Source organism: Centruroides vittatus, unplaced genomic scaffold (assembly GCF_030686945.1).
Source record: "Centruroides vittatus isolate TY-2023 unplaced genomic scaffold, ASM3068694v2 contig_1427, whole genome shotgun sequence".
NCBI classification, from domain to species: domain Eukaryota; kingdom Metazoa; phylum Arthropoda; class Arachnida; order Scorpiones; family Buthidae; genus Centruroides; species Centruroides vittatus.
The window spans coordinates 1,639,987-1,657,489 of record NW_027120893.1 but is presented as its reverse complement, the minus strand read 5'-3'; the positions used below and the strand labels follow the sequence as shown (position 1 = coordinate 1,657,489).

General features: G+C 30.9%; 1 protein-coding gene across 1 annotated transcript; it reads left to right on the top strand.

Annotated features, from left to right (window-relative positions):
- Positions 1-1,977: 1,977 nt before the first annotated feature.
- LOC136968322 (phosphatidylinositol-glycan biosynthesis class X protein-like) lies at positions 1,978-16,697 on the top strand. The gene is made up of 5 exons (XM_067262324.1): positions 1,978-2,387; positions 5,625-5,763; positions 5,841-6,060; positions 8,766-8,848; positions 16,532-16,697. The coding sequence occupies exons 1-5, from the start codon at positions 2,278-2,280 to the stop codon at positions 16,673-16,675; spliced, it is 696 nt and encodes a 231-aa protein (XP_067118425.1). The 5' UTR covers positions 1,978-2,277; the 3' UTR covers positions 16,676-16,697.
- The last annotated feature ends 806 nt before the right edge of the window (positions 16,698-17,503 follow it).

The window sequence follows — 17,503 nt, the reverse complement described above, 5'->3', positions numbered from 1 at the left end:
AACTTCTCGCGCCAAAATTATGGAAACTAAAATGATTGGTTAAATTGGTGTTTACCTATATCGATGCGAACATTATACTGAGGTATAATCGATAAAATGGAACCATTAGATTCGTAGGAACAATGTGTTTGTTTTGTCAGGTGATGCAGTTTGGCAGCAAGATTTATGTAAATTTCGGACAGTTGCCAAATGTTATGGTACACGGTGCTTTGCAAACAAATTTTCAGTATAATCTACTTCAAGTTTAAGTGCAGTACACCGCATCAAACTGATTGGATTGTTTACGTGGTTCGATTTGCAAACAGAAAAACGTAATTTTTATTTATACATGATTCAGTTTCTCGGTTTAAATTACGTAAAAAAATAGTGGGCATTTGGAAACCAGGCCACATTGTACACATCTTGACAGAGATTTCAAAACCACCTATAACTCAATTATGGGCAAACGTCTATAGTAGTACATTTTGCAACTAGGCAATTCAAATATGAAATAATAGTACATACATTTCATCTATCATAATGCATAATATAAAAAATTGTTGTACAGAAAATTTCGTTACTTTTAAATACGAATTCAAATGGCACGTGTCTTTGATCAATATTTGCGATATACCCACTTTAAAACAGTAAGATTCTAATTACGCAATTTCAAAATATCTATTATTTTTCAATCTTTCAGCCTCGAAGACCCAAGAACAGTGGTAGATTACCTACTAGTCTGAGTTGATGCCTAGGGGCCCGAAGGAAAGGGCGCAGGAGAACAAAAAAACAAGAAAACAAATGGTTTAAATGATATGTTATTAAAACGATATGTTATTTCACGAAATTTAATATAACTTCATTCTATTCATCAAAGCGTGAGACAGGGGTAAGTTCAAGTGGAGTCTTACTAAAACCCAACCTAAGATTTCGGGTGGTAGTTAATCTATCACTGACTAAGAGAGTATTTTTTTTTGTTCTGTGATGAGTTCGGCAAAACACGCCTATTATGATAATTATAATATCAAGGGACAAAGCCCGACATATTCGGGACCAACAGCCATAAGCAATTCCCGGGGTTGCGGATTCGATCTCGAATTCTCAGAGCGGCAAGTTGACACCTTAATTACATCAGCTACTGTTAAATTCGTTTCAAAAAATAACTTTATCTATAAGACTGTCGAATGGCAGAGCGGTTAAGGAATTAACTTACCGCTCTGGATGCCCGACATTACATCCGGACGGGGTCGAAAAACTCAAAGAAATTTTTCGGGCGTAGTCCGCCAGTATATATAGTGCCTGTCCCTCACCACCGGATGTCACATTTTGGGTTTAAAAAGAGGCCCTCTTTTTTTTAAAACTCTTTCCGCCCTGTGGGCACTAAGAGGGCCTCTTTTAAAAGGCCCATTATGGGTTTGGCCAGGCCCACAATGGGGCGACCGGGTGGTGAGGGACGGGGCCCGACATATCCGAACGGACCACCCCCGAAAAATTCCTGGGGATTATTCGACCCGTTCGGATTCGATCCCGGGTCCCCCAGAGCGATAGGCTGCCAGCTTGACCGCTCGGCCATCCGGCCTACTGCCGACAAAATAGAAAAAGTTCAAAACAGCCTTTTTAAAAAACTCTTTTCTCTCTGTTTCGTACTAAGCCCATAATGGGCGGCCGGGCGGTAAAGGATGGGGTCCGATATATTTGGGATGACCATTCTCCGAAAAATTCCTGGGAATTTTTCGACCGGACCGGATTCGATTACGGGTCCCTCAGAGCGGTAGGCAGCCACCTTGACCGATCGGCGATCCGGCCGTCGTATAACATACACTAGTTTAAAAACTATAGTATTTTAATAATAAATAAATAATTAATTATATATATAATTTTAGTAAAATAATTACATAAATAATACTAAAAACTATAATAGCTTTTAATTTTTTTGCTTTAAAATTTTAAAAAATGTATATACAAAGCAGTCCATAGGTGGCGCTACGTCTGGAGGAAAATATCCAAAACACCTGAACAATATGAACATGTGATATCTCGAGAATAACTAGAATATGTAGGAAGTGATTATCGGCATTTAATCCTGTGTTGCAGTACGTATGTTCGAACAGTCGGGATGAAAGATAGAATTCCGACGTCTCCATATTATATAGGGAGCGAAACACACTAGTATGGAGCACGTGACTTTTCGACATGACACATGAAATAAACAACGGAATGACATTTTAATTTACTGTAGTTTTGACAAAATATTAAAAGTAATTTGAACTATATTTCCAATAATTTGTTTAATCAGACATGTGGAAATGGTTTTTTATTGTTGTGTTGTGCTTTAATAAAGTAAAACACGAACTATGTCAGGATATTGTAAATATAAATAGATCGATTCACCGAAGTGGTTTTCATAGGTTTGTATTGGTTTGTCAACTCTAAATGTTTAACTAATTATATATTTTCTTTTAGGAGAGGTAACTTAACGACTCAAGTGTTCCATGAACAATCAGGAAATTTGAATCAGAAACTTTATAAAAAGGATATAAAATTTTTAGGTTAATGTTACCTTAGGTAGCCAAGATGGCGGCTCGTCTCTAATTCCAGCAAGGAAACAGTGGGACGCACGTTCTAACCTAACCTAACCTAACCTATTCTAATAATTTGGTTGCTAATAATTATGGTAATTTATTAGAATAGGTTAGGTTAGGTTAGAATGTGCGTCCCACTGTTTCCTTGCTGGAATTGGGGACGAGCCGCCATTTTGGTTACCCAAGGTAACATTAACTGCTATTCAAATTATGTTGATGTGTCTGATATCTTAATTCCATTTGGAGATGATATCATTGTTAATATTTCCAATTATAGTTTTGCTATTACAGTCAAAATAACTGGAAGTGATGGAAAATATAATAATTTATTAGTGTTCTATCAATGTCTTATTTTACTTATGATATTTTTGAAAATTTTGCTACAATAGAATATTTATCCATATTTATCTATGATAGGACTTATTTTCTATCAAATATTGCTAATTTATTGTATAAGTTAGATATAAACTATATTTATTATTCATTATATTTTTATTCCAGTTTTAAAATAATAGTTCTGATCACCTATATTTTTAAAATATCTTTTCTCTACTTGTTTAGTGTCTCTATGTGTACCATATTTTTCTTATCCTGTAACCTAATGTCAGAGATATGTGATGCTTAACAATGGCTGCATTTGGCAGACTCGACAGTTTTGGAGCTGCTGAGTATTTTTCTGCCGAATGCCCTCCACGGTAGCATTCTTTCGGAACATGTTTAGTGTTTTGATGTTACATTTGGTAACTACACTATCTATTGCTACCTGAAACTGACTAATGAGGCTTTTTGTTCCGACGCATACATCACTCGTCGTTCGGCAGATCTGGGTTGCTATGTTACGGCTACCGATTTGCTCAGTTACGACTGTCGAGTCTGCTGATTGCGGCCAATGTTCTTTCCTCTGGCTAAACAGCATAAAATTCTCTAGACATTCATATTTATAATCCATAATTAAGAATAAATTAAATTATGCATTTAACAATCATTTTATTTAAGTATACTAATGCATATTGCTTAGTTTAAGACTGATTGTTGATTTTGAATTTTAAATATTGATTCATGATCATTGACCATCTCAGATAAAAAATTAGATTATATTCTGTATTCTCTGCCAAGCAGTATTGACACCCTGCTAAGATTGGAATTATACAAACAATATTTAAATGAACATCCGAATACAAGTAAAACCATATCCAGGAGCAATTCTTTACAAGATATTCCACTCAAGTTTTCCTGATTTGATTAGACACACCCAAAAATTGGTTCCATTTTTTAAAAGTTCCTCTCAGCTGTTTATAAAAGAAACTTTATCTGTATAATTAATATGTATAAATTTATATATATTTATATATTACAGTGTGTTCTAGAAAGGGCTATTTCTCTAGTCCTAATAGTTATAGAAATTTGAAAAACTTTGAGAATATCAATAAATCAAAACTTTTTTAAATATTTTATTATTTTGACCTTTGACCTTTAAAAGTCAAAAGGATTGTAACTTTAAAATTTCAAATTTCAAATTGGTTTGGTTTATTGATTTATGACAATGCAACACATGGGTGAGCTATCGAGGGGATGCCTCCCAGGAGGATTTTCTATGGAAAATGGGCACCTAATTAGATGTTAGAAACGTGAATAAAATCCAGAAAATCCATGTGGCCAGCCCATTGGCAAGGTGTGAACCCACAACCAACTACTAATGTTTAATGGTTTTATCTAATTGGCCACTGACTACAAGTTTGGTGTGCATCTTATTGGTTGAAGAAAGTCAGACATTAGAAACTATTGACAAACTATTTCCATTAAGATAAGTAAAAAATGTTTTATTTATACCTAATACAGGTATGTACTGTGTTTGTTATTGTATTAATAAAATACCATACATCTAATCAACCCTATTACTGTTTACTGTGTAGGCACCTCTATATCTTGGAATCCGTCTATCTTGAATTTTTTTCTCATTTCCGTGAGATTTGAGATAGACAGATTTAACCGTTTCTCTTGAATCTCGGTTGTTTTTACTTGATTCTTTTTAAAACTGACATTTTTTAGGTGATTTTGTTATTTTTGAAAAAAGTTTACAATTTTTCTTAATTATCTGAACACTGAATGTAACATTTACTGTACATAACTGAAACATCTGTTACAGTGCATATTTTACAAAAAGAATCATAAAAGTTCAGCAAGGTTTGTCTTTGAAGAAAAGAATTAGAAAATTTGAATGAAGTAGATGATTAACAGTCAAAAGTGTTCAGGAGGAGAAAAAATAAAAAATAAGCTGAATACAAAGAAGTCCCATAGATGTACTTTAAAGTTGTTTATAAATAGTTTATAGAAAAGTGCTATTAGCAACAATTCTTAAAGCAAGAATGGGAAATATTGATTTCATTTTAGATACAAATTATCATCAAGCAACACTGCTGTGTAGATTTGATAAAAATTTGGGTTAATGTTACCTATGGTAGCAAACATGGCAGCTCGTCTCTGAAACAGTGGGTATGTACGTTCTAACCTAACCTATTCTAATAAATTACCCCTATTCTAATCATTTGGTTGGCAATAATTATGGTAATTTATTAGAATAGGTTAGGTTAGGTTAGAACTTGCATCCCCACTGTTTCAGAGACGAGCCGCCATGTTCGCTACCATAAGTAACATTAACCAAAATTTGAATATGTTTTATCTTCAAATTTTAGAAATTATTGAAATTTTATGTCACTTAACAACTAAAATTCTTTAAAAATATTTTTGAGAAATTTAAACAATTTTTAAAAATTAAACTAGTATGTTCTATTTCGCATTCTAATTCGATTGTGTATTCGGACCCAAGGAAGATCTGTTTAAGATCGAAAACATTAGTCACTAATAAAAAAAAGTTTTCAACTAGAGATACAAAGGTTTTGTGGATGTTTTATTTATTAAAGTAGGCACCATATCAAACAAGATATAACCGAAAAAATAACTGAATTTCGATGCTATCCATTTAACATTGAAAGTCAAAGTTATTTATTCAGTTATAATTTTTAAATTCTATAACTATTTATTATGTTTGATATTTTTTTGCAGAGAAATAACAATTGAAGGGATTGTAACATTTAACAAGGAAGAAAAAGACTTAATAAAAAATTATGTATTAATAATTGAAAAATTTCCAAATGATGTATTTATTGATCCTTATGAAATACATTCAAAATTACTTGAAAAGGTTAGTTTCTAAATTGTTATTTTTTGCAACCTAATTATCTGTACATGATAGATATATTTATATAATTTTTTTTCCAGATTTTAATCAATGATACAGTTAATATTGAAGAACCTACTTATAGATCATCTCCATTGGAAGTTTTTATTTATGTTCCTATAATGGAAAATAAATTTGTTTTTACATTGCCAATACATTTGAGATATCAGAGAATTCAAAATTGTTATAATGAAAGTGAAGATTATTATAAAAACGTACAATTGCCGCAACCATTGCTTTATCTTGCAAGGGAAAATTTTCGTAAGTTATTTTAAAAATGTTTAGACACTGGTTAAGTTAATATATTTTTATTTATTTTGTTTAATTTACATAATTTATTAATTGTAAACCATCTAAAACACTTTCCCCTTCCAAATTGATATAAAATATGAATTTTATACCAAGGAAAAGCCTAACATCCATATTCAAATAATCCATTATCAAATATTGTAAGTGTTATGAATTTGTGAGTATCTGTGTTTTGGTATTTGTAATAATAAACTACAGCACAGTTCTTTACAATTTACAAATTGTTAAACAGCATATGATTTAAGATTCTTGCCTTGACTCTTACTTTTTATTAATTTGAGAGAAAAACAATAATAATTACTTCTTTTGCTCTCTGCTAGAGGCAGCACTATCAGCTATCAATTATTCTGTGTCTTTTCACAATAATATATTTTTAGAATTTTATAATTGACTTTTAATTCCAGTATGGGTGATATTTTTATTAATTAATTCACAGCCATAACAAAAAAATGTAATGCATTAAAGTTAAATATAAAAAAAAATGATATAAAGTTCTCAAAATTATTTCACATCACTACCACTTACTGCATTGAATAGTTCATTTCAGAAGCAAATATGTGTTCTTTAAAATAAAAATTATTCACTTTTTTATCAAATAAACATTAAATTAGATAGAGTTAGATAGCCTAATAAATAGGATTTAACAGTTTGGAGGGCTTATCACACCAAGGCCGACAGAAAGAAGGACTAGATCTTTTACAAAAAAGTTAGTCTTTAAAAATCACTTTCAAATTTAGGTAAGGATGCATTTCGGGTACAACGACCTGTTGTTTAAGGTCTGGAAACCAATTATTTTAATAATAGTAAGTTCATTGTTAGTTTCCCTCCCTTTTAGTTTTTAATATACTTAACAATATTTTATTATTAATAGTGGAACCGTCTACCAGAATTCAGAAAATGTGGGAGAAAATAAGACATTTACTGGTCCCAAATAATGTGATATATCACATTATTATGTAAATTAATTTTATATTCAATAGTTTTAGTTATTTAGTTTATGGGTTGTATTAAAAATCGTAAATACAATGCACTGTATATATCAAAAATTCCTTTGTATTGGTTAACTGTTAGCACCAACATATAATTATAACACTATGTGTTTGTAAACTGATGAGGGGTCCTTGTACCTGAAATGCATCCTTACTCTAAATTTGAAAGTGATTATTAAAGACTAACTTTTTTTGTAAAAGATCTGGTCTTTTTTTCTGTCTGCCTTAGTGTGATAAGCTCTCCAAATTGTTAAATCCTATTTATTAGGCTATCTAACTCCGTCTAATTTAAAGTTGTGGGCTAAAAGCATCATTTATTATTAAATAAACATTAGTGAATATTTTAAAATAAAATATTAATTTTGTTACGATAACGATGCCTGGGAAGTGATAGTTAACTATTGATGCTTAATGAAACAACTAAACACTGCATAAAACCACTAAACACTGATAGTTGGTCATTGGACTTGTACCTGACTAATGGGCTGGCCATATGGAGTTTTCCAGGTTTTCTTCATGTGCTTAACATCTAAATAGGGACTATTTCCCTTAGAAAGCTCTCCTGCGAAGCACTCCCTTGGTAGATTGCCCAGATGTTACCTTGTCTTATTCCATCAATCTAATCTGAAGAAAGGAAAGTGAACTTTTATAGAAATTGAGGAAAACCACAAAAACCATTTATAGTCATGAGTAACCCAGGTTGCAAAGATTCTATAAGAGTTTCCTTTACTTGGAGATGGGCCACTTTGGCAGGAGCGTCCATTGAACCTGCCAGCTCTGGATGCTTGTCCCAATGATTGGAAGGCTGCTGTCTGAGTCTAGACATAATCATGCACATAACACTTTGTAAGGGCTTCCACAACGCTAGCCGTCTTCCAACTTGATTGAGAGTCCTTAAAAAATTGTCCAGGGGTCCTCATTCCTTCCCTTTTAAAGGGGATCATCCAGCCTAACGATGGTCCAGTCCGGAGCAAGATCAGTAGCTTGCATTCAAGTCTGCCTCAGATGGGATCCTGGTACAATATGTCTTGCTATGCTGACCCCCTCCAGAAAAACTGAACTGCCCAAGCAAAAGACAAAATTGCTTTGTCTCCACCAACCATTAGACCTACATGACATTAGTGTATTTTCAAAAACGCTCTAAAATATATCAAAATTGCTAAATTCCTTTTCTGCTACTGTCCCAAGTAAGTGAAAAGTTGTCCCAATTGAATGTTTAAATAATGTATTAGTTTATTAGTTTGGTTTCTGTTCTTTGAGATTTGGCCCAAAAAAGTGGCTGCCCCAATTAACCAGTGGCCCAATTAAATGGAATTGACTGTAAGTATATTTGTAAAAATATATTTAAATATATGAATTCACATTTGCAAACTCTTTAATAACTTTAGTTTTGTACTAAATTCATTAACATCTAATTCACATGAAAAGAAATTTAATGGTTAATCAAATTGAATTTGTAAATTTTAGCATATTAAATTTAAATTTCATTATTTTTTGTTAATTTGGGCAGTAATAGTTATTTTTTAAGGTATTTTTATATGTTGTTACTATGTAATTTTAACTATATTTTACAGTGATAGTTAACTTTTAAAATTATTTTAAATTTATTAAGGAAAAGTAATCAAAATTAAATCTTGAAAATTAATTAATGAATTTTTTAATTTGCAGAAGGATCTTTAGAAGGGTTAAATTTTCCTTGCTTTGGAAATTCTATTGAAATTTGTAAGTGGATTCCTCTTAAGGTTAAAAAGGTACAGTTTTCAATTTCGTGGTCTTAACTATGTTAGTATAATCATTGTTGTCATTTAAATTGAAATTCAAGCTGAAATAAAACTTTTCATGATGTAACCAAAAATTAAATTGCAACCTTTTAAACAGTTTATTAATAAAAAACAATGTAATATATCTAATAAAAATGTAATTAGTACTAGGTAGTACTATGTACTAGGGTTTAGCTTAGTTCACACTGAGTGCAATTTGCTGGCAAAAGCGAATAACACGTCAGACATGACATCGTTTCCAGCGAATTTTATCGTTTCGTGAATTGCTTCAAAGTTCAGAACTGTTGAACTGTTTTCTAGCGAAAAAATTTCGCCACCACTCGTATTCCTGCTAGTTGTCACATGGTTCATGTTGTTTTCAAGATGGCTACAGAAACTTTCTCACGCAATAGAGTAAATGTTGTAATTACGGATTTTTAATATTTCTCTCACCCAGCATTGTTTTCTTTCTTTCTTGATAAATAAACAAACGTGGTTAATGATGGAATATCAGAAGTGGCCATTTTGTTTTTTAAGATGACGTTTTCTCTTGCTTGCAAATGATTGGCTCCTTAAAATTTGCAATCGCTTTTTGCTTTTGGTTGTATGGGTAAATTTCGCTAAGCGAATAAAACTCACTTTTCACTTTTCTCATTTCCCAGTATTTTGCTTGTCCCGGGATCCCGGGAAACAGGTCACTTTTTTCTCAGAATCCCAGGATATAATTAATTATTTTTAAAATATAAAAAATATCTTGAAATTGAATGATATAATTATTTTTCATTTTCAAAAGTAATTTAATACATTCTGCTACCTCCAAAATCATAATATTAATAATGCTGTGTAAAATATATATTAAAATTACCTTTGAATTACGTAGAAATTTTCACAAATAGAAAAAATTTATTAAAGTTTGTTGGAAACTGCTTGCAAAAAAAATGCCTTTGTATTGAGTTGAAAAAAAAAAAAGAACTTAGATCAAACTTCTAACTAGGAAGATAATTTACCAGTGGCGTGTTGTGACATTTGATGATAGGGAAGCTGTGTTTCTGTAAGAAGCCGACTTACATGGGCAATCAATTAATTGCGCGTCAGGGCCCATTCGTATTCGTTTGTTTGATAAGCCAGTAAAAACCGTATATTTCTTTAAATGTATTTTTAATAGATTATCTGATGTACTTAATAAATAACAGAGGTAATTATATTGAACTTTCTTATTAGGTTCAATAAATTTCCTATGCCCTCTAAATGCCAATTCTCGCTTTGAGAAAAAACATATAACATCTATTAATTTAGATATATCTATTAATCATAATTATCTTGTTATAATTTTCAATATTTATTTTATATTGTCTACCAATGTTAAATTCTATTCTATTTTGATTTCCAAATTGCTTCAATTTTATGAAAGAATTGTCATTCGTCATAAATTTTATCGTCAAAATGTCGAAATTTTTTTGTTGACGTATTTATATTTAATTTAGGCATTGGTCTTTCTCTTTTAATAATGTTTTCTTTTTCATTATATGGTTTTGAGCCCAAACTTTTTTAAATAAATTTTTTAATCACTAGCCATGATATAAGGGCTAAAATTAAAATTATAAAAAAAACTTACTTGGTAAAACAAAATGTGTGATGAATATACATACCTAGTTCTTGTAATTCTTCAATTGTATGCATATACTTTTAAAGAAACTTATAATTAAATATAACTTTGTGAAGAAACGTACATAAAAATAACAAAATATTCTTTACTTTTTAAATCTTAAAACAATCCACTTAGTGAAATAGCTCCCTATGAGTGGCTAATGAATGGAATCAGAGATGTCCTGGTAGGTGTGCGGTGCGTGCATGCACACGGGCTGCCAAATCTCGAGGGTGCCGATACCGGTCAATGTCAAATGCCTCTTTTGTCACATCACTAGTATATCTCAAAGGACGCCACAGGGCTGTTGTAAATTTTAAACATTTCTCGCCATAGCTGTAAAAATCTAACTATGTTAAACTTAATAGTCATTTGTTTTCTAACTAATTCATTTTAATACCAGGTGTACACGGAAATCAGTTCCCCACTGTACTGAGCGAGTGATTAGTTGGGTTAAGCTTTTGTTTAAGTAAAATTCTGGCTCTTTCAACAGGGTTTTATTTATATCCCCATTCCCTAATTTCTTAATTATTTAATTACTTCTTAAGTAGAAATAAGTCAAAACCAGTTAGTTTGTACTTGAATATCTGTAGTCTTGGGAAAACAGTGGAAAGACAAATTTTTATGACAATGGATATATAAATCGTAAATTTAAGGAAAATAAATTATAGAGCTTTTTTTTGTACCATCGTATGTTTCATTCATTAAATTTGGTTGTAAATGATGCTGCCAAAGTAACAGTTAATTTTTTAACACTGTATTAGAATTGTACACGTTTTTTCTCCATCCCCTTACAGATGGGACATACTAAATCGTAATATCACCGGTTTAACATTGAAATCCATAAGTAATATAAGATGGGAGAGCAGAATAAACGCAGAATAAATATATCAAATATTTTAATGGAGTTTTTTTTTTAAACTCCTGTCAACTATACAGAACTATCATAAAAACATGCCAGTAAACTCCTATCAGTTGGGTTAAGTTATAAATCTAGTCTAGGGTGGGCAACCTTTTTTATAACATGGGCCAGAATAAATTTTACGTTTTTTTCCGTGCCGTAGTAGTTAATTGACACCTTCTTGTGACTTGTAAATTTTTTAGTCTGCAAATATGAAATAAATAAATAAAAAGTTAATTACTACATTTATTTCTCTTATCGTTTTCGAAAATTACAAAGAATTGGAAAAATAACTAATTAATAGTTATTTTTTTAATTTAATAATTTATTAAAAATCTCGCAGGCCGGATAGAAACTTTTTGCGAGCCATAGCTGGCCCATGGGTCGGGGGTTGCCCGCCGTTGATCTAGTCTGCTCATGATTCACATAATTGGGCAAGGGTGGCCGAATATCTAGCAGGCGGCTAACAGTCCAGAACTGCTCCAGGATATAAAATTGGATGCTTTATGCGTGTGTTGCTTCTACCAGCTAAACCGGGTGAGGTTGGTGCTCTGTAAAGCGCATGCGCCAATGCCTATAATCTGGCTGCTTGGAAGTTGACAGGCAGATGGATAACAGCTCAGAACCGGTCCAGGATATAAAATTGGATGCTTTACGTGTGTGTTGCTTCTACCAGCTAAACCGGGTGAGGTTGGTGCTCTGTAAACCGCATGTGCCAATGCCTATATAATCTGGCTGATTGGAAACTGACCTGGTTTCGACATTCCTTTCGCCACCGAATTATTTGAATATACAATAGCAATTTTATCATTTTTTTCACATGTAGTATAGAAATTTGTAAAAGATACGTAATGCAGTTATAATAAAATATTACGTGTTTTTTTCACCCATAGCATTAAAGATTTCTAGTTTGTTTTCAAGATGTGTTGCAGTGCTTTTTTTGTTCTCAACTATCCTTGATTTATTTACCTCGGCTGCTTTAATAGCGGTATCAAGCTTATAGCCTGATAATTCAGCAGTTCGTTTGGCTTTAATAATCAGGTTTATGAAGAATAACTTCATGCTTGCACACTTCATACTCATTTCTATCCTTGCCCAATTTGCACAACCTGGCATAATGCAGTTATTGAAGCTACTGGGCATAGTTAAAATTAAGACAGCATTGGCACAATTATTCAAGATGATATAGGTTCTGACAAGTAAAGAATTTTTGGAGTCCTGCCACAAATACATATTGATTATTGATATATCTCACAGATTGTTATGACATCTGTGAGATGTCATAACAAGCAAAAATTAAAAAACGAATAAGCAGGCTTAAAATTAATAAATACAAGTGTATTCTGACAGTTTATGAGATAATTATACTTTCTATTTGCAAAATTTTCTCAACCTTAACACAAAATAAGAAAAAAATGAACTTTTAAGAAATTTTCTGGATTTCCCGGGATATTTCCTGGGTTAAAAAAACAGCCGGGATCCCGAGTTCCCATTTGAGAAACCCTAATATGTACATATATAGTATAAAGTGGCATGCCATCCATTGAAGCTGTGGAAGCACTGCTTTCCTTGTATTTTCTAAAATATAAATACATATTGTGTGATTATTTTCATATTTTAATGTACTTTGAATTAATTAAAATTAATATTTTATTATAACCACATTATGCATCTTATTACAGATTTCTATACTACATGTGAAAAAAAACGATAAGATTGCTATTATATATTTGAATAGAAGTTCGTATATACTTATTCCCAATAGAAGCGCTGTATTGTCGAATACAGGATAGCTTCCACAGTGAAAATATTTGAATCATGTAAAGCAGCCAGATTATGTACATTCGTGCATGTGCTTTACAGAGCACCAACTTCACGCGGTTTAGCTCATGGATGCTACACACCAAAATATTGTATAACTCTACCAATGATTCCATCCAGGGCCGGTACAGCTTCCCTATCGTCAAATGTCACCGCATGCCACTATAGTATATATATTATATAAAAATGTTAATGATTAAAATTAGTTGTAACTTTTGTGTGTTTTATAATTAACAGTTATACACACAGCCAAAATTTTTATATAGTACTTTAAGTTTCATATTAAGGATCTGAATAAATTCTTAAATAAAACAAATAAGATTTTATCATTGATAATGAGAAACATTTCCTGCAAGCAGATTAAGTTCAGTATGTTTACAAATGTTAAAAATCAGTGAAACAGTTAGATTTTAGATGTTTTAATTTTACTACGTCTAACACATTTTCAGGAATAATTTTTAGAGCAACATTACTTGAATTAGATCTGAATATTTTCTAAGTATTATGAAGAATTTTCAATGCATAACAATTTATTTTATCCATCTGATGAGAAAGACATTTTTTTCAAATAACCTGTACTATTCTTTAAAGGCTGTAATATTTTTTTAATGAAAGTTTCAAATGTATTAATGATAAATAAAACAAATGATATATTTAATAAAATATTTTTGGCATATGCAAATAATATATATTTTTGCATCTGTGTGTGTGTTAACTAAAAGTGTATGAGAGTTTATTTCAGTATTCTTAATAGCAGCAATTATTTTAACAATCTAAACTTTTAAATTCTGTGGAAAACAAATTTTATTCTGGTATAATGGTATTTTCTTGAAAATAAACAAAATATATCATAAATGAAAATGAAAAAAAAATGAAGCATTTCAATAATATACAGTAACAGACCAAATATCTACCTTAAAGCTGTAGTTTGCCATATGGCCCTTTTTTTTTTCTGTGGCTTATGCATCACATGACACAAGTTCCAGTGTGACTGCTGTTTTGTGCAGGTAATCCTCTCACAGTTAAGTGTTTATTTGTTGGAATAGACCATGCTTTAGAAGTGTGTTAATTTGTATCTGTTAAATATAGTTTCATGCTTTAATTTATTTTTAACTATATATTTAGCCTATGTCCAGAAAACTGGAAATTTCGACCACTTTCAGTTTCAAGCTTGCCAGATATCTGGTCTTGTACTGTATAAGAATTTCATTAGAATGTTTATTTTAATTGCTTGAAATTATTTAATTTTGAAATAAACTTGTTTGTCATCTTAAAATTGTGAAGATTATTATTTATTAAATTTTTTGTGAGAATTTTCACAAATCATAGTAGTTAGATTAAGTAAAATGTATTTCAAAATAATAAATGTATTTTATTTAATCATATAAAAAGAATTCTTACTCTATTAAAAACTCTATTAAATTCTTACTCTGTTAACTTAAATTGCTGTTAACTATTTTTATTAAAAAAATGTTTAAAATAATGTTTGATGATACTAGCATAAGTTTAATAAATTATATATCAATTCCATTAAAACAAATCAAATATTTTATTAAAAGTTTGAAATTATTTTATATATGATAGAATCTAGAATGAACTGAACTTTAACAACTTTTATTATATTAACAATACAAGTACAAAAGACCACTGTCAAAATAAGCACATTCTGCATTTTCATATTTCTGTCAATGTTTATACCACTTATTAAAATAGTGTTGCAGTCTGTTCTTCATTCCCTCCTCGAATGCAATCATCAGAGCATTTTCCACTTCTGCTGGTTTGCATCTGCTATCTTTCAATACAGTTTTTAGTTTGGTAAAAACATGAAAAATCTACAAGAGTCTGATGAATAAGGGTGCTGTGGAAGGACTGAAAAGATATTTGATGTTTTGCCAAATATTCACTAACTAATAGAGCATTTTACAACAGGACATTGTCATGACAGAGAATCCAACTTTTTGCTTGCTAGAGATGGGACTGTTTTCATCTTATTGTGTTAAGATGGCAACAAAAAAGTCAATGTAGAATACCATCTTAGTGGATTTGTCATCAGGAACGAATTTGTAATTCACCAGGTCTTTTGCATTAAAAAGTATTATGACAAGGTGAAACTGTTGGGATAAATGCACTCAGGGAGATAATATAAATGGCTGCCATACTGTTTTAATAAATGTTACAAATCTTGACAGAAGTGTGAAGCTGAAGGTTCTTATTTTTAATATGATCATCTATAAATATTTATTATGTTATTGTGAAAGTTAAAAAGTTCATTTATTTTTGACTCTACCATACTAGTATATTCTGTATTGATTTACTAAATAGTTTATCACAAGGAGTGCTTCCATTGGAATATTTCTTACAATGAACCATGTAGTAAAACCAATGTCTATCTTCTAACAATAACAATGTTCAGGTTTAAGTGCAGTCTGTCATTTTTACTTGAGTGTAAGATGCATTTTTTTCCCCAGGTTTTAATATTTTTGAACATAGATTGTATCTTAGATTTGATATAATATGTCATAATTAGCAATCTCTAGTGTCATGCATCTTATTTCTTTGTAACTAGAAGTCATTTATTCCATTGCCTCATTTTAAAGATTTTATTAGACCAATATTTGTAAAAGCAAATATTTAAGAGGCCAGCTTAGCTCACACTAGTCTGTTGCTGTAACATTGTAAGTATTTAGATGAAAATCCCAGAAAGTCATGCAACATTCTAACAAAAAATGCTGCATTTCCAATATTTTAAAATGGTGCCAGGGATGATTGTATGTGGAAAGATGTGAACATTGAATCCAGTGTTGATTCAGGAGAACCCAACACAAAAAGTGAAGAGGTTTCTTACCTTGATATTAAAGAAGACAATGATATATAACTTTACTTACAATAAATACTGAACAAATTTACATCAACAGAACTGATTCTGTTGACAAATTTGTCTAGAGTTGTCTAGTTTAAAAAAAAGAATCCATTGGTGAACATGTAGAAATTAAGGTCTCTCTTACATTCAACTAAATACAATACATATTTTTACTTAATTTGAGACTTCTCTTCCTTTTTCTTATCTGTATTGACTTCATTTTAGTTCATGACTATTGCAATAGCTAAAATTAATTCTTGTAACCTAACTACAGTGCAAAAATCTTGTTAAAAACTTCAATTAAGTAATAAATTTATTGCATACTCTAATATTTAAGGAAATTAATTATTTTAATCGTGCATTTGAATAAGGTTGAGTATAATATTGTTGAATATTATTTAATAATATAAATATATAGTTTTTAATTTCTTTGTTTTTTGCTTTCAGAATCTGACAATTTCTATTAAAGTTCCTGTTGGCTGTGCTGAACACAAGACATTAGTAATTGTAATTACTATTTTCATTATAACAATAACAACCATCAAACTGTTAAATATTATTCTTGATATACACAAAAAGAAGGAGCAATAAAGTCTTATTTATTTATTATTAATTTTCTCATTTTAAATTACTCATATGAATAAGAAAAGTATTTTTTTTAAATAGACAAACTGGTGATTAATGGATGTCACAAAATACTTTATAAAGTAAAAAACAATACCTCTGAACAATTATTTATTGTGACGTTGTCACAATGCTGGACTGCAGTTTTTAATCATATTTTTAATTTATTTAATTTAAAATATATGCTTTCCACCTCAAATTAGTAGCTCCCGTACATCATACTTTCCTGCTAGCACAATGATACTGGTCATCTACAGCTGTGGTCCGTGGAACATGGGTGCTCTGCGAAGCCACTTCAAGTGTTTCACGAAAAATCAAATATACAATTAAAAATTGTTGCAAAAGAAATATCAATACAATGTAAAATAATATTTTGTATGGTATGTAATCGGCAAATGCCAATGTCGTCATCTACTAGACCGAGTGGTCTTGATTTCATAAAGGTTTGCCATCCTGCTTTAAAGCCGACGTATCGTAAGCGTTCCACGGAAAAAGATGTCAAAGTTTAGTGTTCCCCGACTTCAAAAAGATCGAGAACAACCGATCTACAGTATCTAACTCCTTTTAGGGGAAAAATTTTTAATTGAAATAACACGACTTTTGGTTTGCAGTGGAAGTTTGTATATAGTTATTCAGGGCCTCCTGCCTCTAAACTTTCCATATCTGATCTCGACTTTCATCTGTCAAGTCCTGTTCTCAAGATTAAGGAAGGATGGACGGACAGACAACAGTGGGAATTTATAGGTCTACAATTTTTTCAAATTGCAGCCCAATTAGATATTAGACACTATAATT